This window comes from Aquarana catesbeiana, linkage group LG05 (genome assembly GCF_042186555.1).
Source record: "Aquarana catesbeiana isolate 2022-GZ linkage group LG05, ASM4218655v1, whole genome shotgun sequence".
Taxonomy (NCBI): domain Eukaryota; kingdom Metazoa; phylum Chordata; class Amphibia; order Anura; family Ranidae; genus Aquarana; species Aquarana catesbeiana.
Genome location: NC_133328.1, coordinates 223,231,581 through 223,259,027, shown reverse-complemented (window position 1 = coordinate 223,259,027; position 27,447 = coordinate 223,231,581). Strand labels below are relative to the sequence as shown.

General features: G+C 45.1%; 1 protein-coding gene across 9 annotated transcripts in view; it reads right to left on the bottom strand.

The window, feature by feature from the left end:
• The window catches only part of LRRFIP2 (LRR binding FLII interacting protein 2), a 190,914-nt gene that overhangs the window by 99,231 nt on the left and 64,236 nt on the right, over positions 1-27,447 (bottom strand). For 5 of the 9 annotated variants that reach the window (XM_073630580.1, XM_073630583.1, XM_073630582.1 and 2 more), the window contains exons 3-4: positions 10,343-10,429; positions 520-570 (exon numbers count right to left, since the gene is read on the bottom strand). In XM_073630580.1, the coding sequence (XP_073486681.1) occupies positions 520-570; positions 10,343-10,429 (138 nt within the window). The remainder of the gene's footprint in view (positions 1-519; positions 571-10,342; positions 10,430-27,447) is intronic. The other 4 variants (XM_073630585.1, XM_073630587.1, XM_073630586.1 and 1 more) reach the window with 1 other exon arrangement.

Below are 27,447 nucleotides of genomic sequence, written 5' to 3'. Positions count from 1 at the left end.
AGATTAGAACAGGAACCCTTTAAATGCAATTCCCTACCTAATACTTAACCTAAGGCTTGAAATTCTAAACACTAACCAGTTAGAATAAACCCCTAACCTAAGACCGGAAAACTGATCCCAGAACTAAAAGTAACCACTGCTGTAATATATTCACCATATACAGAAAAAGAAATAAAAAGAAGAAGAAGAAGAAGAAGAAGAAGAAAAAAAAAAACAGTTCCAAAGAAAACCAATTCTCTGGCACCAAAAGGGAACTGATCCTTCTCCAGTGCTGAAAACTACTGATCCAGCCTCTCAATGAGAATGTATTCTAGGGATGTGAAATTGGTACACAAAATAGAATCGTGCTTTTAAAATCAAGAGTAAAAAAAACACTTTGAAAATGATAACAAACGAATATTTAAATAAAATAAACAGAGCCACAAAACTGCTAAGTAATTAAGGGTTTGTTAGTGGATCACATCAATGCACCCAGTTAGGTCTTAAATGCAACACATGTACAGACACGCTTGTGCCTACCATCCACTTCAGGATCTGTCCCCATTTTCTATCATGGCAGCGATGAGTGAGCTAGAAACAGGCAAGACTTACAGGTCAGGCAGGATAAAAACACACCAAATTTATGTTTATTACCCATGTAGACAAATGTATGACTGAAAGGAAAACATTCATTCCAGAGTGACAATGCAGTGAAAATTAGCAGGTTACAATACAGATGTTGCTCACACCATTACATAATGTGGAAATTGACTAGTTACTAAAAACGTTTTTTATGTTTCAGAGCAGTATGTTTTTTATTATGCTATTATACTGCCCTTATTAAAAGCGTTAGTTTAACTTTACAGAAAAAAAAAGTAAAAATAGGATTTTTATAACAGCTTACCTGTAAAATCCTTTTCTTTGAAGTACATCACGGGACAAAGAGCCATAGTAGTTACTATGTGGGTTATAGGCCACCTTCGGGTGATGGACACTGGCACGCCCAAAGACAAAAAGTGCACTCCCTATATAAGCCCTCCCACTACTGGGAGTACCTCAGTTTTGTAGCCAAGCAATACATGTGTATACCAAAGAAGGGAAGAAGGGAGGGACCTCTGTGTCCCGTGATGTACTTCAAAGTAAAGGATTTTACAGGTAAGCCGTTATAAAAATCTTATTTTCTTATCGTACATCATGGGACACAGAGCCATAGTAGTTACTATGTGGGATGTCCCATAGCAATGGCAACTGAAGGGAGGGAGACAACAAAAAAGTAGGGCATTAAGAGACTAGAGGAGTCATACTGCAGCCTGCAGTACAGTGCGCCCAAAGGCAATATCCTCATGACCTTTTACATTGATTTGATAGAATCTGATAAATGTATGGATTGAAGACCAAGTTGCGGCCTTGCAGATCTGAGCCATGGAGGCCTGGTGATGCACTGCCCAAGAAGCACTAACAGCCCTGGTGGAGTGCGCTTTAACATGAAAGAGGAATTTTCCTCTTTAGACCATAAGCTTGAACAATCACTTGACAAATTCATTTGGAAATAGTTGATTTTGATGCTGCCTGTCCTCTTTTAGGACCTTCTGGCAATACAAACAAAACATCTGTTTTGCGAATTTGAGTGGTCACCTGTAAATAAACCTTGACCGCTCTCACTACATCAAGAGAATGTAGCGACCTCTCTTCCACAGACTGAGGTTCTGGAAAAAAAGAAGGCAGAACAAGATCCTGGTTCAAATGAAAACCTGTCACTACCTTCGGTAGGAATTTAGGATGAGGCCGCAATATCACCTTATCCTTATGAATAATCAAATATGGCTCTTTACAAGAAAGAGCCGCCAATTCCGATACTCTTCTGGCAGAGGATATGGCAACCAAAAAAAAATTATCTTCCTCGTCAAAAGAACCAAGGGAATATGCCATATAGGCTCAAAAGGCTGTTTCTGTAAAGCCGACAAGACTAAATTCAAATCCCAAGGGTTCAGGGGTGTCTTGACGGGAAGATTAATCCGCGTTACACCCTGAATAAAGTTACGAGCCAGAGAGTGAGAAGGAAGAGGCCATTGAAACAATACTGATAAGGCCAAGACCTGGCCCTTGATTAGTACTCAAGACCAGCTTCATTTCCAATCCCATCTGCAGGAATTCAAGGATCCTACCTATGACACACTTTCTGGGGTGCCAACCCCTGGATTCACACCAGGAGACATATGCCTTCCAAACTCTATAGTATATGACTCTGGAGGCCGGCTTCCTAGCATTAACCAAAGTAGACACTACTGAAGGAGACAACCCACAGTCCTTTAGAATGTGGGTTTCAATAGCCAAACCGTTAAATTTAGCGCTTGTAAAGGTAGGTGTAATACTGGACCTTGTGCGAGAAGGTCTGGCCACAGCGGCAGGGTCCAAGAGTCCCCTATCACCATATTTATAATCTCGGCAAATCAAGATCTTCTGGGCCACCAAAATCACCTCCTTCCCTTCCTGCTTGATCCTGCGAAGAAGGCGCAGAAACAGCAGAACCGGAGGAAACGCATAGATCAGTGAAAACTGATCCCATGGAAAGACCAAGGCGTCTGTTCCGCATGCCAGCGTATCCCTTGTCCTTGACACAAAGTTGTCGACCTTCTTGTTGAATCTGGACGCAAACAGATCCACATCGGAACACCCCATCTTTGACATATTGACAGAACGATGTCGGGGTGAAGGGACCATTCTCCCGGAAACAATTGTTGGCAACTCAAGTAGACCACCTGCCAATTTTCTATTCCTGGAATGCAAATCGCCGATAGGCAAGGAATGTTTTTTTCTGCCCAAGATAGAACGATTTACCTCTTTTTGGGCTGCACGACTTCTCGTGCCCCCTTGGTGATTGATGTAGGCCACAGCCGTGGCATTGTCGGATTGAATCCTGAAAGGACAATTTCGTAATCTGAGCGTCCAGGCCTCTGCCTATTGGCAAGGTCCTTTCTGACTTGGACCACTTCCCCTGAACAGATGCCTCTTCCAAGATTGCTCCCCAACCTAGAAGGCTGGCATCCATTGTTACCACTTTCCAGGATACTGGTAGAAAGGATTTCCCCTGTTGAAGGTTGTTGGATATAAACCACCAATTGAGGCTCAGACGCACCTCGGGGGATAAGCGCATTGGGAAGTCCAAAGCCTGGACATTATTGTTCAAAGTCGACAGAATACTGTTTTGCAGCAGTTTTGAATGAAACTGCGCATAAGGAGCGGCCTCGAAGGAGGCCACCATCTTTCTTAACAATTTCATGCAAAGCCAAATGGAAGGATTTCTCTTTGTTTTCCTTTATGGAACTGATCCTTCCCTGGGGTAAGAATACCTTCTTTTGAACGGTATCTATGCTCAGCCCCAAGTACTGTAATCTCCTTGATGGTTTTAAGGAGGATTTTTCTAGGTAGAGAATCCAGCCTAGGAATGCTAGGTAACTCACGGCTGAGACTAAACTTTGGTTTAGACAGGTGACTGACTGATCTACTAAGGAGCAGATCGTCTAGGAAGGCTAGAATTGTTATACCCTGAGCCCTTAACCTGGCTAAAGGAGGGGCCAGGATCTTTGTGAACACTCGAGGTGCGGTGGCTAGACTGAAAGGCAGAGCCACAAACTGAAAATTACGATTTTCTCCCTCGAAGCATAGAAATTTCTGATGAGCGGGAAAAATTGGCACATGGAGATAGGCATCTTTGATAACGATCGATGCCAAAAATTCTCCTCCTTGTAGAACGGAAACAACCGATCGGATTGACTCCATGCAAAAGGAACGGATATTCAAGTGCCAGTTTAGATCCTTGAGATCTAAAATGGGTCTTGCCTCCCCGTTTGGTTTTGGTACCGTGAAGAGGTTTGAATAAAACTCTGATCCCTGTTCTTCTGTGGGAACCTCTAATATTACTTTCTGAGACAAGAGATGATCCAGAGCCAGAAAGAGGCTTTTCCCTGGATCTCTGGGAACGTTTGATCATAAAAAAACAGGGAGACAGGAATTGTAGTTTGTAACCTAGAGAAATTGAGGAAGCCACCCATCTGTCCTGACAATGCTCCTGCCAGATCTTTGAAAAGTGTAGAAGCCTTCCCCCCACCCGAGCGAGCAGGGTCGCCCCTTCATAAGGAGGCTTTAGTATTTTGCTTCGCGGGTTTCCTGCCCCAAGTCCTCTTTTGGCCCTGGAAATGCCCTTGAGGTCTCCTCTTGAACCCGACGGTGGAGGTCGTCGAGACTGCCTGGAGGCAGATGCTCATGGCACTGGACAAGATGCACGTTTAAAGGAAAAACGTTTAAACTTCTTCTTTACTGGTAAAAGAGAACTTTTTCCATTAGAAATTCTTTGGATACACTTATCCAGATCGTCTCCAAATAACCGTTCACCATGAAATGGGAAACTGGCCAAGAGCTTTTTACATGGCGCTTCGGCTGACTAATTTTTCAACCATAGGACTCTGCGCATATGTACCAGCCCTAGCATAAGCCGTGAGGCTTTTATAATAGAATCTTTCATAGCATCCACTGTGAAACACAGTGCCTCTGATATGCCAGCCATCTGCTGGGCCTGCTGATCAGGAATAATTTTGAGTACCTCTACAAACTGGTCCTTTATGGACTGAGATACTTCAATCGCCGCAAGAGTCGGCTGAACAACTGAACCTGCGAAAGCAATGTTGTTCTTAAAAAGAAATTCCAACTTTTTATCTGTTGGATCCTTCAACATTTGCGCATTGTCTACAGGACAAGTCAGGTTTTTGTTTACCGAGGATATAGCAGCATCAATTGCTGGAATCCCCCATTTCTTATAGAATTCCTAATCCATAGGATAAAGTATAGAAAACTTTTTTGGAGGAAAAAAACTGTTTATCTGGGTGCTCCCACTCAGAATACATCAGCTTTTATAGCCACGAATGGATAGGAAAGGTATCAACAGATTGGGGAGGCTTTAGTGATCCCAAACCAGAGGTGGGCTCATCAATAGACTGCGTTACAGGCAGTAAAAGGAGTTGAGCGGACCAACTTAGTAAGGGAGTGTACCAACAGTCTTTCCTGTGAGGCTGATCACTCCATATTAGGATCTTCGGAAGAGGAGTCATCAGCCTCTTCCTGATCCTTTGAGAGAACTTCATGATCTCTCGCCCCTTGTTCCTCAGCATGAGGGTCCTGAGCAATGGACGGGGATCTCCTACGCTTGGGCCCACTGTGGCAAAGGAATAAAGCATCAATCTTCTGTTCCAAACTTGAAATGGTAAAAGAAAAAAACCTCCTGAGTGATATATATAGGAGCTGAAGTGTCCAGAGCTGCTGCAACACCAGTCCCCCCTGATGGCTCACTCTGACCAGCCACATCACTCTCAGAGGAGGATGCCATCTTTTTACACATGGATTTAGGTTGTCGTGAAACAATCGAACCTCTAGAACCCTTTGAGGTGTTCCTTGTCTCCCGCCCATAGGCTGATGCACAAAGCAGAGGCACTACCAGAAGGAATGCATACACTGCTAGGTCTATAGTCCAGCACAATTGCTGCTATTAATGCCCAGCCTGATGCAGCAGTAAAAAATGTGTCAAAGAAAATGCCTGTGTCACCAAACCTAACACACAGTGTGCTTTTAAAAGCTTGCCTCCTCGTGTTTGGGCGTCGAAGAATGCAGACAAGCCCCGCCCCCAGTGTTGCATATGGCTCCTCCCACTTTAAAAGTAAGGGTTTTCCCGTGCTAGCTGTGGACTACAGGTCCTCTCGGACCTATCGAGAGACAGCATGGAGCGGGGGGGGGGGTTGCAAGCCACCGAGTGGCGCGCTGATCGCGCTAGTTTCTGTTTTTTTTTTTTTCCTAAAAAGACTCTGAGCGCTCCTTCCCCACGAGGGGGAGACTTTCAGCACGGGGGGGTGATAAGCGGGAAGAAAAACCGCCTCTCAAGCTTACCAGAGGTACTGCTGTACGGCTGGAGGAGGAGGAAGCATTTCAGCTCTCTGACAGCGCTGTTTCGAGCATGAGGCGGTGAGTGCTCAATACAACCCCCAGTGGCGACACATAGGCATGACAACATTTTACTGATTTTAAAGGAGACATTCATAAGAAAATTCAAAAAAATTTTTTTTAGAAAACTCCACTTACCTTTCCCACCGCAGGGTTTTCTGTGGCAAACCAACAGACCCAATCTTCACCCTTCACAGTGGGTTCCGTTAAACCTTCAGGAGCTGGGGATCCTTGAGGAAACCCACAATCCTGGACCTGCAACAGCACCCCGCCAGTAAAACTTTATGGCCTTACTACCAAAAAGTACTGGATCCCGGGGTCCAGCTCTCTAAAAAGAGAAGCATTCATAGGCAAAAGCCTTGTTTCTTTGGATACGAGGCCCAGGTACCATTCAATTTGGCCAGAGGAGACACTTTGAATGGATCCGGTCAGCATGGCTAGCCCCAGCAAGGATTGCTCCTGTGGAGCTCAGCACAGCACATCTTTACTCGTGACCAACACCTTAGACAATGGCGAAAAAACTGAGGTACTCCCAGTAGTGGGAGGGGTTATATAGGGAGGGCACTTTTTGTCTTAGGGCGTGCCAGTGTCCATCACCTGAAGGTGGCCTATAACCCACATAGTAACTACTATGGCTCTGTGTCCCGTGATGTACGATAAGAAAAGGAGAACCAACACCAATAACCCTCCCCACCCCCTGCTCCCTGCTGTACTTACCTCTGAGATTGCTGAGCTGTTAATATCCATGAAGCCTGTCAAGTACTCCAGAAATTTGAAATCCCCGTTCTCAATTTTTTCAGGGCCAATTAACACTATATGCAGTGACAGATGTTTTACCGCATGTTAAAACATCTGTCACCATAGCAACACGCAGGAAACAACTGTTTACAATATGTCCCATTCACACTACAAAGCAGCCTAGGGACGTCGGTGTGGTGAAGCGTGCACCACACTGCCCCCCTAGCCAGCTGGAAATGCAGAACGCCTGGAGTGCTGAATCTCTCCGGCTGCTCTGCGATTTGACCGAGTACCAGTGTGAATTCGCCCTCACTGTCACAGTGAATTGATCTGGCCTGTGATGGAAGCACTGCAAGGAGAAACGGGAGAAAAGCAGGGATTTCAAATACCTGGATAGCTGCACTAGTAGCAGGGGTGCTGACAGCTCAACAACCCCAGAGGTTATAAAGATGAACTAACCCTTTAAAATTAAGAGCTGCCTCCCCACCCCCCTCCCCAATACCACCAAAAAGAAAAAAGGCCCAAGTTGTACTTGCGCCTCTCATCACTCCAGCACTGTCCCAGCTCCCCAGTGCTCCCTGTGAGTTCAGACTTAACAGTAATCCAAGACTTAGGCCCCTTTCACCCTGGGGCGTCGGCGGTAAAGCGCCGTATTTGCGGGGGTATTCGGCCGCTAGCGGGGCGCTTTTAACCCCCGCTAGCGGCCGAAAAAGGGTTAAAACCACCCGCAAAGCACTGCTGCAGCAGCACTGTGCCGGCGGTATAGCCACGCTGCCCCGTTGATTTCAATGGGCAGGAGCGATGGAGGAGCAGTATACACACCGCTCCTTCACCCCTCCAAAGATGCTGCTAGCAGGACTTTTTTTTTACTGTCCTGCCAGCGCACTGCTCCAGTGTGAAAGCCCTCGGGCTTTCACACTGAAGAGACAGGAGCGGCTCTTTCAGGGTGCTTTGCAGGTGCTATTTTTTTTAGCACTGTAGCTCCTGCAAAGCGCCCCAGTGCGAAAGGGGTCTTCGAGACACTTGCAGGACATTAAGTGCCGCTCAGTCCTGAAAGAATGGTCGCCTCTCTTCAGGGCCATCGCTGGACTGGCCAGAAGATGTCTGGAAAAAAGGTTTGTATGTGAGTTTGATGGGGAGATGACCTGCTCCACTCACACTGGGTATTTAGCCCCAATGCATGGGGCTCTAGCATTTAGAATAGCATTCTAAATTCTAGCATTTTAGAATACTAATGGGCACCTAAAGTGGTTGTAAAGGCTGAAGGTTTTTTACCTTCATGCATTCTCTGCTTGAAGGTGAAAAACCTTCTGTGTGCTGCTCCCCCCAGAGCTTCCCCCCCCCCCCCTCCCAATACTCATAGTTACATAGTTAGTAAGGTTGAATAAAGACATCAGTCCATCCAGTTCAACCTGAGTGAGTGTCTACAATTGTCCCTATCCCCGTACATTGTGTCTCATAGGTACCCATATAGCGCTGTCAATTTATGCAGCACTCCACAAATACATTGCTCCCTACCCTTCAGGAGCCCACAATCTAACTCACATTCATATACTAGGGCCAATTTTGGACAGAAGCCAATTAACCTACCAGCATGTCTCATCTGAGCCCCCTCTCCAGCAATGTGCACAAGACCCTCTCTGTTCCAGGCCTCTCCCTCCACTGCTGTTAATCACAGCAAGTGAGCAAATGAGGAGAGAGTGGAGGGCAGAGTCGAGCCACGGCTCTCTGTGTCTTATGGGCGCATAGAGCTGGGCTTGGGTGCGAGCATGCATCAGTGCCCCCATACCAAGTGGCATGCTATTGGGGGCACTGTCAAGGGAGGAGCCAGGGCCGCTCGCGGGAAACACGAGAAGTGGAGGATCAGGGCTGCTGTGTGCAAAGCCATTACACAGAGCAGGTAAGTACGATATGTTTTTGTTTGTTTTCTTTTTAAACCCAAATCTTTAATATCTCTTTAAGTAATCTTTTTATATGCAACCTCTCCTGTGTGTTACTTAAGATGTTTTTTAGTTCTGAGGTCTAATCATTCTTACCATCCTAGCTAGTTCATAGCCATGTGTAGTACTAATATTTTAAAAATATACTCCTGAAGGAACATTGAGTGGTCTATGTACTTTTATTTTTAAAAAAGGTAACTTTAGTGTTTGCAAAGTAAAGGTACAAACAGGAGCAAACAATGCTCACATACAAATAATGTATAGAACAGAAACAGCCAATTCAGTGTAGTGCCATCCTAGATTAAAGAATCAAGCGTATAATAAGAAACATATTACAACATAACTTATGCAAAGTAGAAAAAGCATGAAAAGCAATGAGGACAAGCATTATTAAACTATCCGTGGGCTGTAAACTGCATAAGCAAGATACATATATGTAATAATCAGTAAAGAACTAGTATCACCTGGTCCATAAATATCCCTCAACTATGAGGTGAAATGATTAGCTCAGACTCTGTGGCCTATGTATTACACCTTTTAAACAACTGACAAAAAAAGTCTCATACAGCAATGCCATTTAACACTATTATTAGCTTTACAATGGCATGTATTAAAAAAAAAAAAAAAACCTCAGGCCCAGCTTTCAATTCAAGGATGTCATTTTTCTGACAGTGCAGCTAAGGTAAAGCTGCCAATATACTTGGCTGAACAGGACAAAATGAAAGTCCTTTCTCACATAAAGATTCTTCTTCAGATATGTTTTGCCCTGAAGATCAAATTCCTTTGTGGTGACATGCAAGAGTTCTTGTCATAGTAAACATGGGTGGAGAATTATTTAAATGAACTGAGCTTCCGCTTTAAGGAGGTGTAAATGACACACCTATTGTTAAGTCAAAGTCTGTCTAAAGTAAAACTTTTACCTACGATTTATATTCCCAACTAGACAGTGCATACCATTAAAGCTTAAACTGATAAATCAAACCTAAAAGTTGTGACACACCACTATCAGTTATAAGTAGACTACATTGTCTTTCTTGACCTGAAACTGATGTGGGTGCATTATGCAGGGGAAGCCAACTACATTTCACTGCAGACCAAAGTGTCAGTGAATGTTACCATCAAAGTAAACCTTACTAATTTAAGGTTTAACAGAAATAAACCAGCTGAGAGACTGAAGGCTTAGCACTTTAGATGGGTTGCACTTATTATTACACATATAATATTACAGCATATGAATCAGAAGTGACATTTAAAGCTCAAACATAAAACTTGCAGCTATAAACAAATCAGATGTATTAAATGCCATGAGAAATACACATTGCCACTTTTGCTATTTAGCACATTTCAACATTAATTACATACTACACAATTCATGATGATATACTTCTTAGAGGTGTTTAGGATTTACAAGACAGGCTTACCCAGCCTCAATAATAATAATACACTTAATTAAAGAAATAAAAAACACAACTATGTCAAATATTCGTCCCTAGCAAAGCAACTACAGCAGCAGAAAGGAAAATATCAGACAGGAATATTGCATAACCGCTGAGGAGCAAAAAAGAAACTGCTGCAGTCTAATACTTTAACATGATATATTAATTAGCGCCATAAGTGGGATGGAGTTAAAAAAGGTGCTGGACAATCCTTATTGACGCATGAGTACACAATAAACAATATAAAACCACAAGATCTACCTCTTTCTGTTGTCGTTCCAGCTCTCGCATCCGAATATCCCTTGCTTCAGCTCGGGCAGCACGTTTTGCAGCAAGTCTTGCCTCTGCCTAGAAAAAAAAAAAAATCACAGTGTAAAAGATCAACAGGCAGTTAGCTAGGAAGTTTACAAGCTAAAAAAACACCAAAAAAATCTTTAACGTGTATAAACTATTTGTCAACTGGCATCAAAGCGTATCAATATTATTCAATATATTCAAAGTCAATATAGTGGTAATAATGTATCACTGTTTGTCCAGGTGAAAAGTTCACTGACTTCCAATCCACCAAAGGATGTCTTACTTGTTAGCTACAACGAAGTGCATATCCCTTTTTTTTTTTTTTTTTTTTTTTTTTTTTTAAAAGAAGATCCCTTGAAAAAAAATAAAGACCACTGATGGTAGACGTAGATTTACTAGGGCATGTGGTACATCCCCTGTTAAATTTTAGGTTGTATGGGGCATATTACACAGCTAAACAGGCCTAAAAACTGGAAAAAAGAACTTATGGCCCGATTTACAAGGGCTTACCATCTTGTGTTCCTGGATGAGTAATGTGCTCAATCAGCATGCTAGGGTAAGCACAGAGACTCAAGGGGTTAACTACCTCTCATTCAGCATAGTTTACATGAGTTTTTTTGTGTGTATTGGATGTGTGGATTTCTGGGCAGCCAATTGAGACAGATTTGCACAGATCTGTGACAGAATAAGCAATGCGGATAATACAGAATTTCACTTCAGAAGCATATTTAAGGACTGTTCAGGGGCAGGTTTATTAATGTCCTGGTTTTCTTTTAGAGCAACAGAGGGAGAAAATGAAGTATAAAAGTGAACTCGGTCAATTTGTCTCAGTGCTCCTGTTAAAGTGACTGTAAATTCTATTTTTTTATTTTAAACAAACAGGTTTATATTTACACAGAGCAGTGTCACCACGGATAGTAAGTGGCTATGGGGACATTCATGTGGGCTCACTCCCAAGCCTTGCTGTGTACATCTATTGACACAGACAGTAGGACTCGGACCCGCCCCCCTCTCCCTCATCACTGGCTTTGACAGCAACGGGAGACCAGTAAGTGAGGGGAGAGAAGAGCAACAGACGTGCACAGCGCTGGATCGAATGAGGGCTCAGGTTGGGCTCCATTTACACTTGTGCGACTCCAAAGTCATGCAATCTCCATTTTAACTTTGGGTGACTACTGACTTGGTTTTGTCTGTTGCATTGATAACATTTTTTTTTTTAATTATCTCTTTATTGGGCATTAGGTAACGACTTTTGAGCATTTATATTGCAGTCTATGGCACTCAAGTCGCATCAAAGTAGTACAGGGACCTTTTCTAAATTGGATGGATTTGAACGGCATCCATTGAAATACATGGGCGGCAACTTGTCATGCAACTTCATGTGTTCAAAGTCACACAAGTAACCAGTGAATGGAGTCTAAGTAACACTTTTTCGGGCCACTAGCGAGGGTTAAAAGCGCCCCGATAGCGGCCGAAAAGGGTTAAAAGCGCCTGCAAAGCGCCTCAAAGATGCTGCTTGCAGGACTTTTTTTGGCATCCTGCCAGCGCACCGCTCCAGTGTGAAAGCACTTGGGCTTTCACACTGGAGTGACAGGAGAGGTGCTACTATTTTTAGCGCTATATATACACTTTACCACCCCAATAACCCTCACCCCCCCCCCCCCGATCCTTCACAGCACTGAGCATATTAGGTGTAATGTTTCTTAAAGTGGTTCTAAAGTCAGAAGGTTTTTTTTTTTATCTTAATGCATTCTATGCATTAAGATAAAAAACCTTCTGTGTGCAGCAGACACCCCCCCCCCCCTACCACTTACCTGAGCCCATCTCGATCCAGCGATGCTGCACGTGAGACTCGGCTGCCCGGGACTCTCCCTCCTCATTGGCTGAGACAGCAGTAGGGTGCCATTGGCTCCTGCTGAAGTCAAAGTCAGCGAGTCAATGAGGATCTGGGCTGCTCTATCCAAATCCACGTTACAGAGCAGGCAAGTATAACATGTTTTTTTTTTTTTTTAAATGAAAAAAATCAAGACTCAAGTATCACTTTAATCGATTGCCGACAGGCTCACGCCAATATACGTCAGCGGAAGGGCACGTACAGGCATACCAATGTACCTGTACATTGCCCTTTAAGAAGCGGCTTGCGGGCACGCGCCGCGAGTGTGATCACGGGTCCAGGGGACTCGATGTCCGCGGGGATACCCACAATCGCCTCACGGAGAGGAAGAATGGGTAAATGCTGATGTAAACAAGCATTTCCCTTTCTGCTTAGTGACACTGACACTGATCACCGCTCCCTGTGATCGGGAGCGGTGATCAGTGTCGTGTCACACGTAGCCCAGCCCCCCCACAGTTAGAATCACTCCCTAGGACACACTTAACCCCTACAGCGCCCCCCCCCAGTGGTTAACCCCTTCACTGACTGTCACATTTACATAGTAATGAATGCATTTTTAATCGCACTGATTGCTGTATAAATGTGAATGGTCCCAAAATAGCGCCAAAAGTGTCTGATCTGTCCGCCATAATGTCACAGTCACGATAAAAATCGCTGATCGTCATTACTGGTAAAATTAAAAAAAAATAATAAAAATGCCAAAAAAACTATCCCCTATTTTGTAGACGCTATAACTTTTGCGCAAACCAATCAATAAACGCTTATTGCGATTTTTTTTTTACCAAAAATATGTAGAAGAATACGTATCGGCCTAAACTGAGGGAAAAAAAAAGTTTGGGCATATTATAGCAAAAAGTAAAAAATAATGCGTTTTTCAAAATTGGCACTATTTATTTGTTTATAGTGCAAAAAATAAAAAACCGCAGAGGTGATCAAATACCACCAAAAGAAAACTATTTGTGGGGAAAAAAGGACGTCAATTTTGTTTGGGAGCCACGTCGCACAGCCGCGCAATTGTCAGTTAAAGCGCCGCAGTGCCGAATCGCAAAAAGTACTCCGGTCTTTTGCCAGCCAATTGGTCCGGGGCAGAAGTGGTTAAGCATTATAAAGGTATACTTATGTAGTTAAACTATATAACAATGTGTTTAGGTAACATTACATCAATCCAGTGATTTAACAGTCAATTCAGTGAGCAGATTATGTGCTTCTTAATTCAATCTAACATCAGATATTTTTCTCATCAATTCTAAACACAGCAGTCAAACTTTTTCATACAAAAGGTACCAGTTTAGAAAGTTATGCAGCATTGCAGTTACATTTACAGAGGGGAAAATGTCTGGCTGGAAAACATCACCCAGGTTACCATGACTTCCCCAGTCAAAACAAATACATGGAAACAGACTTTTTTTTTTTTTTTTTTTAAGCAGTACACTCCTCACAGTTTAAAATAGAAACACTACTATACGCAGACTAGTGTGAATTACAAACATTCAGAATGGTATTGTAATGCCATTTTATTACAAGTACTTACGCAGCACTTTACATATACACTCAGCGGCCACTTTATTAGGTACACCTGTTCAATTGCTTGGTAACACAAATTGCTAATCAGCCAATCACATGGCAGCAACTCAATGCATTTAGGCATCTAGACGAGGTGAAGACAACTTGCTGAAGTTCAAACTGAGCATCAGAATGGGGAAGAAAGGGGATTTAAAGTGTTACTAAAGCCATTCACTGTATCTGGTCTCTCTCAGTACACAGAACATGGAAATGCAAATATTTCATAAATATAAACTGCTAAATACCTTTTCTCATCAGCAGTATACAGCAGTCTTGTGACTTCTATCAGTGTCTGGATAAGCTCATAGGAGGAGTTTTCATACTGCACTGACTGTCCTATCAGGGTGCATGACCACTGACCCTCTATCTGGCCATGTGCTGTCTGTCCCCTGGCTCTGTATTATCAGGAAATATATGGACAGTGGAAGGAGGAAAGGATCGGAGGAGGCAGGATCAAACAGCCTTTTTACACAATTAACCCCTTAGGTTCCACAGTGTGTATATGCAGTAAAGCATGCTTGTTATACTCACCGATTTTACTGTTCTGGGTTTAATAACACTTTAAGTTACTTTGATCGTGGCATGGTTGTTGGTGCCAGACAGGCTGGTCCAAGTATTTAAAAAACTGCTAATCTACTGGGATTTTCACGCACAACCATCTCTAGGGAGTACAGAGAATGGTCCAAAAAAGAGAAGATATCCAGTGAGCAGCAGTTGTGTGGACGAAAATGCCTTATTGATGTCAGAGGAGAATGGGTAGACTGGTTTGAGATGATAGAAAGGCAACTAATACCTACTCGTTACAACCAAGTTATGCAGAACACCATCTCTGAATGCACAACACATCTAAACTTGAAGCAGATGGGCTACAGCAGAAGAAGACCACACCGGGTGCCACTCCTGTCAGCTAAGAACAGGAAACCAAGGCTAAAATTCACACAGGCTCACCAAGATTGGACAAGTTGCCTGGTCTGACGAGTCTGGATGATCAGATGGTAGGGTGAGAGTTTTGGAGTAAACATGACAGCATAGATCCATCCTGTCTTGTATGAACAGTGGGGTGGTGTAATGGTGTGGAGGATAATTTCTTGGCACACTTTGGCCCCTTAGCACCAACTGAGCATTGTTTAAATGCCACGGCCTACCTGAGTATTGTTGCTGACCATGTCCATCCCTTCATGACTTCAGTGTACCCATCTTCTGATGGCTACTTCAAGCAGGATAATGCACCGTGTCCCAAAGCTCAAATCATCTCAAACTGATTTCTTGAACATGACACTGAGTTTACTGTACTCTAATGGCCTCCACAGTCACCAGATCTCGATCCAACAGAGCACCTTTGGGATGTGATAGAACTATATTATGTGTCAACATATAAGATTACACTAAAAGGGGGGGGTACGGTAAATCTAGAGATATGTTAAGACAATACGGGTGTGGGTCAACATACTCCAAAATACTATCAAAAGACTAAATTGGGGGAGAGACCCCAAGAAGAAAAGGCGGATACTAAATGCGACCACAAGATAATAACACTGTAAATTAGGGTCCACATACAACATGTTACAAAACAAAAAGTTAAATTAGCCCCTCCACCCACCACTTAGGCCCCTTTCACACTTATACGACTTGTCCCACGATTTTGTACTGCAAAATCGTATGACAAGTCATTCTCCATGATTTTCAATGACTACCATTCATATTGGCACGACTTTAAGTCGTGCCGACTTGAAAGTAGTCCCTGCACTACTTTGGTCCAACTTCTATGCGAGTTGTACTCCACAGACCTCAATGTTAAACCCTGAAGTAGCATGCAAGTCGTGCCTGAATAATATAGACACGACTTCAGTAGGACTTTGTAAGCACAAGCCTGGCCTCGCTATTCGGGAAAGGAAAACTTTTCTTTCCTTTCCCGATGAGCGACAGGCAGTGCTGACAGCTGTCTGGTATGAATCCAGAGGGGGAACGCCGCGCCAAGTTTTAAATGAAAAAACTGGCGTGGGTTCCCCCCCCCGGGCATACCAGGCCCTTAGGTCTGGTATGGAGCTAAGGGGAACCCCCTACGCCGAAAAATCGGCGTGGGGTCCCCCCCAAAATCCATACCAGACCCTTATCCGAGCACGCAGCCTGGCCAGTCAGGAATGGGGGTGGGGACGAGCTAGCGCCCCCCCCCCCCTGGACCGTACCAGGCCGCATGCCCTCAACATGGGGGGTGGGTGCTTTGGGGCATGGGGGGGCGCAGTGCGGCCCCCTCACCCCAAAGCACCTTGTCCAAATGTTGATGAGGACAAGGGCCTCTTCCCGACAACCCTGGCCGTTGGTTGTCGGGGTCTGCGGGCGGGGGGCTTATCGGAATCCGGGAGCCCCCTTTAATAAGGGGGCCCCCAGATCCCGGCCCCCCACCCTATGTGAATGAGTATGGGGTACATGGTACCCCTACCCATTCACCTAGGGAAAAAAGCGTCAATAAAAAACACAGTACACAGGTTTTTAAAATAATTTATTAGGCAGCTCCGGGATCTTCTTCCGACTTCGGGGGTCCTCTTCCGACTTCGGGGGTCTCTCCGCCGTCTCCTCACGGTGTCCGCATCTTCTGCCGGCTCCTCCGCTATCTTCTGCAGCTCAATTGCTAGCGGTGGTCCGGACTTCTGCCTTCTTCTTTTCTTCCAGAGATGTTGACACGACGCTCTCTCCAGCCAGAATGGTCTCTGTGCGCTCCGCAAGGGACTTATATAGGCGGTGGCCCCGCCCCCTTATGAGGTCACTGTCCCGGGGCAAAAACATACCTGCCAAAAAAACGCTTATAAAATGCTTTGTGCGCATGGACACGTAGGATAACCTGCTAGGGAGTTTACTGGCTGCAGAAAAAAAAAAAAACGCCTGAAGCCAAAAAAAGCAGCTGTAAAAATGTCCAGTGTGCATGAGGCCTGAAAAGTATAAACGGGCTTGAGATATACATTGCACTTGGTAGAACCATGTAAACAGAGAAAATGTGCCTTCCTCACAAGGCACAAATAAAAAGCAGTACAATTACCCAAGCTTATTGACTGGGAACAGTCAGCTGTAAATTTAGTATCAGAATGACTGATTGCAGGGGTGTGTCCTAGCTATGGAGGAGTTAGAACGTGTTTTGCCTCAGCTCCGCTCCATCGCCGCTTACAACGCAGCTACAGCGGGGGTTATCTACTGCTCACGGCTCTCTCCATGTCCCAGCGACAGCGGCAGTCCCCCCAGCCATCACAGACCGACCGCACACGGCAAGGACAGCTGGATTCCTATTTCCCGGGGACCCGAGGACAAGGCCGCGAGGCCTCCAAAATGGCGCCGACCAGGAAGGCCCAGAAAGCCAAGGCTCGGCCACTGAAAAAGGCAGCTTCCCCAGCTTCTCCGGTTCCATCCACAGGGCCGGTGAGTAACTCAGCCCCCCCCCAGCCTCCCCTGACTCCCCAGGTGGTCATTCTGAGGTGTCTGAATTCCTTGGGGATGAGGACATCAGAAGCCATATTATGTCCCTCCGCACCAGAGAGGATCTGGAGCGCTTCGCCTGCAGGGTGGAAAAGGCTTTCACAGAAGATATTGCTCAGCTTCAAGGCAGATACCTCACACCTGGGCAACAGGGTGTAATCCTTAGAAGAGAAACTTGGAGGCTCTCCCCACTATTGCTCTGCTGCAGTCACATGCAGGACCAACAGATTGAAACCTTACTGTGTCAATTAGATGATGTCGAAAACCGCCGTAGGAGTGCTAATATTAGGATCCGGGGTCTGCAAAAGGCCACGGCTTCCAGGGACATTATCCCCACGCTGTCAGACATTTTCAGGGACATACTGGGCCTACCAGCGTCTGCTCCCATAGAAATAGACCGCGCACATAAAGCACTAAGACCCCCATCTCAGGATGTGAACAATCCCAGGGACATAATTTGTAAGCTCCACAAGTACACCCTCAAAGACCGCATTATGCAAAAAATGCGCGGCAAGCCCTTTTATGATTTTGATGGCGCACGTTTATTTTTCGACCAGGACATCTCCAGGCGCAACCTTATGCAGCGTAGGGCTCTCCGCCCCCCTCTGGCTGTGATCCAGGAAGCAGGATTGCCATACCGCTGGGGCTTCCCCTTCTTCTTGCAGGCGACTAGAGATGGAAGACAGGTCACCCTACGCAATAAAGATGACCTCCCACACTTTCTCTCTTCTCTCGGATTGGACCCTGTGGGTTTCCCAGATTGGAGGGGACAGCCCGACGCCCCTGGGATAAAGCTCCCTCAACCATGGTCGACAACTACGGTCAGAAACCGCAAAAGAGACAGACAGCACCCGACCCATGATCCCTCAGTGGGCCCCTCAACTACCCGGGACTGATAGTTACGTCTTTCCTGGAAACTCTGGTGGTATCCGTACTCTTTTTTTCAGTTGCTATGGGGAGACCCTGTCCCCACACACCGAACCCCTTCCTAGACTACCCTGCTTGACATGGCATTCGAGTCTGACCTCCGAGACTGCCCCGGATGGAGTCACTGCCCATCCAATGCACTTGAGATGCTATTCCTGGTTCATTTAACCCGGTGCTTTAACTAAAATAACCCCCCTCACCCAATCTTAGCACCTTGCAAGATGCGGTGGATGGGGATGGGACTTCCTACCTTCCCCCCCCAATGTTAGCACACGTTCCCCACATAGGCCCTCCCTTTTTGGGTACAGCCCCACACTGGGACTCTAGGTTGTGGTCTGGGGTCCCCCCCTAGAATGGAGGGCCTCACACCCGGTCTACAGATGTTTTGTTTATTGCTGTGGTTAATACTACTTTATCGTGTTTTTTTTGCCTTGATTGGTAATTCTCTGTGTTTGTTCTCTATTTCCTCCTTCCCTTTCTCTTCTCTCTCCCTTCTCGCTCCTTCTCCTCCCTTTCCAGGAGCATCACTCTGCCTCATTGTCTGCATTGGGCGAGCTGGTGCATTCGGCAATCTCCCCGTCCTCCAGATCCTCCATAACTACACTTAAGGTAATATCCTATAACGTACGAGGCCTCTGCTCCCCAGGTAAACGTAACAAATTATGGTGGGAACTTAAGAAGTTAGGGGCACAGGTGGTCTTCCTAAAGTAAACCCATTTTACTCCCCACTCCATGCCTAGGCTACCCACCTATCTATACAATCGGAGGTTCCACAGTACCTCCCCGACCTCCAAATCCAAGGGTACTATGGTCGCGATCCATAAAACTTGCCCTTTCCAGCTCATGGGAAGCAAAATAGATCGTTATGTTTTTTTGAAAGGTACTATTGCGCGGAAGGTATATACTTTCACCAAGATTTATGCCCCCAATACCAATCAAATAACTTGCATAGATGCAACCCTCGAACTATTGGTGGAATTTAGAGAAGGCTTTGTGGTCCTTGGAGGGGACTTCAACGTCAGCCCAGATCCCTTACTTGATACTTCTAGCTCCCGACCCTCGTGCTCTTATACTTTTCTCAAACACTTCCGCAAGACCCTCCAGTCGCACCTCCTGCTTGATAGCTGGAGGATTCTCCACCCTACCGCTAGGGACTTTAGCTATTACTCCGCTATACACGACATGTATACTCGCATAGATCACATCTATGTATACCGCCCCACACTGGAGCTCCTGCAGTCTGCGTCCATTGGGAACATCACCTTATGCGACCACGCACCGGTTGTGATGGCCTTTACCCTACCGTCCAGCATTCAGAGGGCCTGGACGTGGAGGCTAAATGAGAACCTGTTGGATGATACTGCAGTGGCGGCCATGGTGACGGAGGTCATCACCAACTAATTCAAAGAAAATACCGTAGATGACCTCAGTGCAGGTATAGTGTGGGAGGGTCACAAGGCAGTAATTAGGAGAGAATTGATATCCCTAAGGTCCAAACTCAAAAAAAATGCATCAAGCAGATTTCAAAAAGGTTCCTGATGCTCTCTAAGAGGTGGAACTTCAACATAAGCATAGTGGAGACCCTGGGGCATTGAAGAGGCTGACCGACCTGAGGGAATTGTTTTTGCGATTGCTGGATCGGCAAGCACGTAAGCAAGCCAGATATATGTCCCATAAGTACTATGAGCATGGAAATAAATGTTGCTGCATGCTCAGACTTATGTACAGAAGCTGCGTTCCCCATCTGGCGAAATTACGGCTCAGTCCTCCAAAATTGCCTCAGGGTTTCAGGAATATTACGCCCAACTTTATAACTTGACCCCTGATCAATCCCTAGACACTCAGACGCCCAGGTCGGTGGCCATCCGAGACTATTTAACCTCGGCTGCTGTCCCACCCCTGAACACAGACCAACGTGCTGATCTGGAGCTACAGATTACCCCCGGTGAGATAGAGTCGATAGTGAAATCCCTGCCCAATGGGAAGAGCCCTGGACCAGATGGTTATACTGGGGTATATTATAAAGGCCTTTCTGCCCCTTTTAGTATCCCATATGTGTAACTATTTCAACTCCATCGCTGAAGGACCCCCTATCCCCCCTGAGGCACTGCTAGCTCACATCACGGTACTGCCAAAGGTAGGCAAGGACCCAATGGTCCCCCAGAGTTATCGCCCCATATCCCTCCTCAACGTCGACGTTAAGACCCTGGCGAAAATCCTGACGAACAGGCTGAGACGCCTTATGCCCCATATTATCCACCCCGACCAAACCGGGTTTATTACAGGGAGAGAGCGAGGGACAACTCCATTAGAGCCATCCAACTCATCCACTGGGCCCGCACCCATCCTGATCAGAAGCCCTATATAATTCTTTCGACCGATGCCGAGAAGGCCGCCCGGATACAGTGGTGCTGGAGGAGCTGTCACACGTCTGCAGGACACAGGATTTATCCCTGGCATTTTACTGAAGTATTCTCTGGAACTGCCAGTGGGAACTGCTGAATAGGAGATCGCTTGGATATGTTGGTTTGGTGAATTGCTTGCAGAAGCCATCAAGGGACATCACGCCCGGTTATTCATACACGTCAATCACCCCTGTAGGGGTAATAGGAGCTGGTGAGTGGGGACCCTTAAGGGGAAGCACAAGAGTCACCTGATCTGCTGAGCACTTGGTCACTTTGAAATTCCTGGCATTTGTTACAGCAAGAATACACATCACTGTTTTTGGGACTATTCATGTCAATACATAAAAAATTTTTCAACAAACTATTAGTCATATTTGTACCCATTTTTGATTATTAGCATTGTGTTTTGATAACTCAGTGCTTACATTTTTATTTATAGTTACACACACATTGCTTTTGAGGTTGTTTATGGTGCTTTTTTCACAGATGGAATATAGTTATTTATGTTGGATATTATTGATTATTTAACTAATATGAAAGCAGAGGTTTTTTGGTTTGGGGTTTGCACTTCTAATTAGCTATTACATGTCACATCATATGTTGGTATATGTGATTTAAACACTTATGATTATCACCATAGTAGCACACTAGCATCTAGGTGGTGCACCATTGTTATAACACTGAGGGATTGAGATAGCCCTCTCCAGCCTAGGGTAGCGCTGTTTACTCCATTTACTTAACCTTCGATAGCGTTGATTGGTCGTATTTGCGAGAGGTGTTAGAGGCCCAGGGGATGGGATTGCGTATGCTGACCTCAATTACGGCCCTATACTCCACTCCTTGCACACAGGTCAAAGTAAATGGGGTGCTCTCCTCCCGGTTCCCAATCGGGAATGGCACGAGACAGGGGTGTCCTCTTTGCCCCCTCCTTTTCACCCTGGTATATTGTTGTGTACTGTAAGAGCAAACACGGACATAAATGGCCTGAAGGTGGGAAATGTTGAACACAAACTGTCAGCTTATGCTGACTACATGCTCTTCCACCTCTCGGAGCCTCTGATCTCGCTGCCAAACCTGATGGGAGAACTTAAGCGATTTGGGACGCTCTCCAATTTTAAGATCAACTTCTCAAAATCGGAAATCTTACCCATTCATCTAACCCCCTCCTTGGCAAGTAGCCTACAAGCCGCCTTTGCCTTCACCTGGGCCAAATCCTCCTTAAAATTTTTTGTATATACAATTAACAGACCGCTTTCACACCCTTTATTCCGCAAATTACCCCCCCCCCAATTGAAGCAGTCAAGAGGGATCTCTCCCAATGGACCAAGACCGCCTTTACGTGGTTAGGTCGCATTAACATCATAAAAATGAACATTTTTCCACGCATACTTTTCTTCTTACAGATGATACCAGTCCCCCTGCCCAGAGACTTCTTTACTCAAATGTCTAGTATGCTGTCTGGGTTTGTGTGGTATGTGCGGAAACCCAGAATAGCTCTGAAAGTGCTGAAGCGCTCGAAACAGGCAGGTGGACTGGGGATCCCAGATATTTTGAAGTATTACAGGGCTATTGCTCTTCAGAGGATCCTCAACTGGCGCTTCCACACCCAGTCCAAGCTATGGGTCTAAATGAAATAAAAAGTAGCGCATAAATGGTGCCATGCCCCAGTAGACGATCTATTGATCGAAAAGCTTTGGGCGCTTCCAGCATCCTCCTTGTTGCCCATTTTTGATTTTATACTCTGTGATCACATTTTATTGTTATCTGGCGTTTTTAGCAATAAAAATCCTATTTTTGCTCATCTACACTATGTGGAGCTTGTTTATTTTTTCTCCACATACTTACTGAGAGATTCAACCAGCCTTCACTCCAGCCTTTGTACGTGACACATTGTTCCCTCTGACCCGCACCTTGGCCATCCTTTGGGAGGACCCACCTGGCGACCCCGGGAGATCCGCGCAGAGTTTGACCCAGAAGGTTCGCAGAGCTGTGATGTCTGTTCACTGGCCCTGAGAGGCAACCCGCTCGAGTGACTCCCTGTCGCTGATAAGGGAGTCCATCATATCTGGTAAGAGTTTCTTACACACCACCTTTACCAAGTCGCATGTTGTTGAGAGATACAACTTGGGGATGATTGGTTGATTCACCTGCGTTTTAACTTCTGTTTCCCTGCATCCACGCATGGTTTTCAGTGGGACATTCCATGTCATTTGTTTCCCACTCACCGACAGGATTTTATTCACCTATATTGAGAGACTTACAAGTTTTTTCACTGTTATGTTTATTATTTGTGGACATTTGTTTTTTTCAGTTGTTTTTTTTTTTTTGATTGAAGACTTTTGGCACCATTTATGCGCTACTTTTTATTTCATTTTCACATGTTTCTTTGGTTGTTGTCACCTTGTAAGTAGCTGCTCCGCACCATATATTTTTTCAATTTAGCGCAGTGTACACTTTTATTATACTTGCACAAGCTATGGGTCTCCCTGGAAAAATGTTTGGCAGGGAGGAACTTGGCCTACGCACCTTGGCTGTCCCGGGAGAACAGGGGGCTGTTAGATACAACCTCCCCGCTGACGGCACATGCTCTTTCAATTTGGGACCGAATAAACCCAACCCTAAACCTATCCCCTCCTGTGTCCCCACTGGCTCCGTTGGGTGGGTTTCTGTGGTTCCCTCCAGGCGAGCAAATGGCGTTTTTTGGCCCTTGGGTGGATGATGGCAACGCCAGTTGTGGAAAGCTCATAAGAAATGGTAAACTATTGAGTTTCGAGTCCTTGCAGGCCAGACATAGCGGCTCCCAGATGAATTTTTGGAGGTACAGACAGCTCCATCACTTTTTTAAGGTCCATGACATTCTATAAGACATCTCCTCTCTCACACCCTTTGAACGCCTTTTTGTGGAGGATGAACAGATTCCCCACATGATCTTGGAAATGCACCGCCTATTAGGTTCCGCCACCCAGGATATTAAACCTGCACACGTAAGGGCATGGGAGAGAAACCTAAAACTTGACACACCTCTACCAGCTCACCCACTCCAGCTCTATGGAGTCTAAAACCCAAGAAACTAATTATAAAAAATTCTATTGCGCTGGTACAGGGTGCCAGCTGATTTGGCGCATATTTAACCCTCGTATCAGACCTATACTGGCGAGAATGTGGCCACAGAGGCACACTTCTACACATATGGTGGGAATGCCCCCGGATCAAGCCCTATTGGGAGGACATTAAATCCCAAATAAAAGAGATCCTAGACCTAGATGTCCCTTTGTCCCTGGCCCACTTCCTTCTGCATGCCCCTCAGATTCCAATTAGTAGATACAAGAAGAGCGTACTGCCACATCTTTTAAATGCGGCCAGACGTTTACTCCCAATTTACTGGAAGCAGTCCAGAATTCCCACAAGGGAGGAATGGATTAACAAGGTAAATGATATTAGAGAGGCTGAACATCTACCCTCTAGTCTAGACTTGGCGCTGCTAGAGCCGGCAGAACTTGTTCCTAAATAAAGATTTTACAAAAAAGAATGACTGATTTCCAAAATCCAAAACACACACTTACCAAACTGTAAGTCAAGCAATTAGAGAGGTGTGTGCTGTGGTGCACGCAACGATTCCCACTTGTATTGGGTCTTTGGGTGTAAAACAAGCAGACAGATCAAACAGGTCTTAACTCTGACTTCTTGCAGTGCCACATGGACAGACACCACTATATCTATCTGCAGTATAAGAAGGCACATCCACAAAGGGGGTGGGGGTATGGACACCAGTGAATAACATTTACCAGGGGATGCAAACAGACTAACTTATCCCCTGGCGCTTTGAGATTATTCAACCTTGACCAACAGGTGCATTTGACCTGTAGTTGACCTCCTACATTAAGACCCCGCTTTTGGGCTAAAAATAGCACCTGAAAAATGCCTCCCCTTCAGCCCCAGTGTGAGAGCCAGAGTGGTTTCACACTGGAGCGGTGCTCTTGCAGGATGTTAGAAAAAGTCCTGCAAGCAGCGTCTTTGGGGTGGTGGAGGAGCGGTGTATACACCGCTCCTCCACCGCCCCTGCCCATTGAAATTAATGGGCAGCGCTGTCGAAGCGCCAAATTTAACCCTTTCTTCGGCCACTAGCGGGGGTTAAAAGCTCCCCGCTAGCGGCCAAAAAGTGCCGCTAAAACCATGGTAAAGCGCAGCTAAAACTAGAGGCGCTTTACCGCTAACACCCAGCATGGCTCAGTGTGAAAGGACTCACATTTCAGGTAGCAGCAACATGCATTTCAGCTCACAATTTTTTTTTTGCCCGAATTACATGCATTTCCTTGTGTCGCGCATATAGCAGACTGTTCATTTGAATGGGCTGCCCTATGCACGTCTTTTTTGTTTATTTTGCCACAATTTTTACATGTTTTGTCTTGTGAAATGAATGGCACACAAATGGGAGATGTGTGCTGTCCTGCGATTTTTTTGTGCGATTGCAAATAGCTCAGATGTGAACGTGGTCTAATCTGCTTCAAACTGCTTTTGCATTCCCACTTACTTGTATAGAGAGGAAAGCAGGACTGATGTCAACAGTCGTCTAAAAAGGCCAAAATTTACCCCAATTCTGAAGCGAATGTTCCTCGTCAGTACCGGAATTGGTTTTCAAATCTACACCTGTTTGCTTGTTGAGCTAAACCCATGCTGTACACTGGGGCTCAAACTGAGCCTAGGATGAGATTAAGGACTCTCACACAGGTGGACTCTGCCAGAGGTTCCGCCAGTTCAGCTGGGGATCTATCCGCTGATCCCAGCTAAACAGACGGATGACAGGCCCCTATCTGCTCCACTTATGCAGAGCGGACACGAACACAGCTCTTTTTCCTCTATGGATGGTAGGATGGAAACAGACCGCCTGCCCGTTACCACCCAACTGCCACTCCTCCATCTGATCTGCCAGACAGATGAGGAACGGATCCCCCGTCTGTTTTAGCAGATAGGGTCTGATGACAGTGGGTGTAAACGGACAAACGTCCGTTTATATTCATAGCTCCACAGAGGGCAATGGATGGTCTGATCAGGGGCGCCTAAAAAATAGACGGACCCGATCGGTCCGCCTGTGTGAAAGAGCCCTAAGCCTAAATTTTTCCAGGTGCTTCAAGCACTTGCAGAATCCCAAAGCTTTATAAAAGTGCCTGTTCACACTATGTTGATATTTGCTCAGAAAAGCAAATGAGCTTATTTTTGAGGATATTGAAGAGTTTTTGATCCCTTAGACTTCAATGGGAATTCCTATAAATGTGCGATACAAGCATTTCACATGTTTTTAAAACCAAAGAATTCCTCTCCTCTATGGAACTGCTCTGCTTCCTTAACCAGCCCAGGAAACAAACTCCTGAAGATTGACACAAGTGAAAAAACACATTACTAAAGTCAGTTTGAGAAATAAGGTTTATATGCCTGAACACGAATGCTGAAATCCTCATTTTAAAGTGTATATAGCAACCACTAGGCATAAAAAAGATACTTTGATTGTAATAAAGTATTATTAAAAGGGGTTGTGTAAAAAGTCTCAAGGCTTTTCACCATAATGCATTAAGGTGAAAAACCTTCTGTGCTGCAGCTGCCCCCAGAGCCCCCCGCCCTTTTTCTTACCTGAACCCGTCCGTTCCAGCAACCAGCACAAGCCCAGCAGCTGCAGCCACTGCCTCCAGCCTCATAGCATAGATAGCAGCAGCAGTTACTGGCTCCCGCTGCTGTCAAATCCAGTGATGGAAGAGCGGGGGCCTGGGCCGAGTCCTGCTGTCTGTCTCAACGGACGCAGCAGCGGGACTCCTGAGCGAACCCGCATGTGTGCCCCCATAGAAAGGGGCTCTCTGAGGGAAAAAAAAAAAAGGAAAACCCTTTACAATCACTTTAAATATACAATTCCATTTGGAATTGCTGTATAGGTCTATGGAGCTCAGTAAAAGTAGTGTAGCATTCTTAGTCCATTTTATGCACCCACTTAGTATGATTTTATAATTAAACTCTGTATAAAATGATTTTGATTTTAAACATTATAAGAGTTGTAATTATAAAGCAAACCCCATCATAGATCTAATGAAATAAGAGCAATTTAAGTGTGTTTAAAAAAAATTCACCACAAACTGCCTAACAAATGTAAAGATTAAAAAAAAAAACTCCACGTTTATGAACTGTGATTACAACATTCATCTTTATTGTTCACAACCCATATGTTTTGCAATAACAAATTCTTGCCAAGGCAGGTCTCTTCAGCGCATAGTATTCTTGCGCAAAACCCTGCAATAAATCCAAACACATTACAGGGAGCTTAGTGTGTATTTATAGGCAAAAACCTTTTTTTTTTTTTATTTTGGATAGAGTAGAGAAGAATTAGAGTCATTAATCCCAAAAATAAAAAGTTATTATAATGCAGCTTACCAATTCATACATGAGGTAGCTGTATTATCCTTTTAGCCTTCTTTCATTTGTTGATCCAGCCAGGAAGTAAATTAGTCAGGTGCCAGGTGCTAGTTGCCAGTTAGGGGTTGAGAAAAACCATTTAACACTTACGGGGTTGCTTACAATGATCAGCTTTGATTCATGTAAAATCTTATTCCCAAAAGAAAAAAACGGTTACTGTAACTGCTTATACAGTGTTAGCTGGAATTCATCGTTAATTTGTTAGTCAAGTCCATCTATCGCTCCCGGCTTCGCAGATTGACAATGCTGCTGTCCAGGAGTAGTTCTGCTGCTCCTCTAGTAAGTGGAGGGACTCAGACAGGAATAGGTCATTGGCCAATCACCAGGTGGAAATAAAGGGAAAAATGCATTAAAAAGAA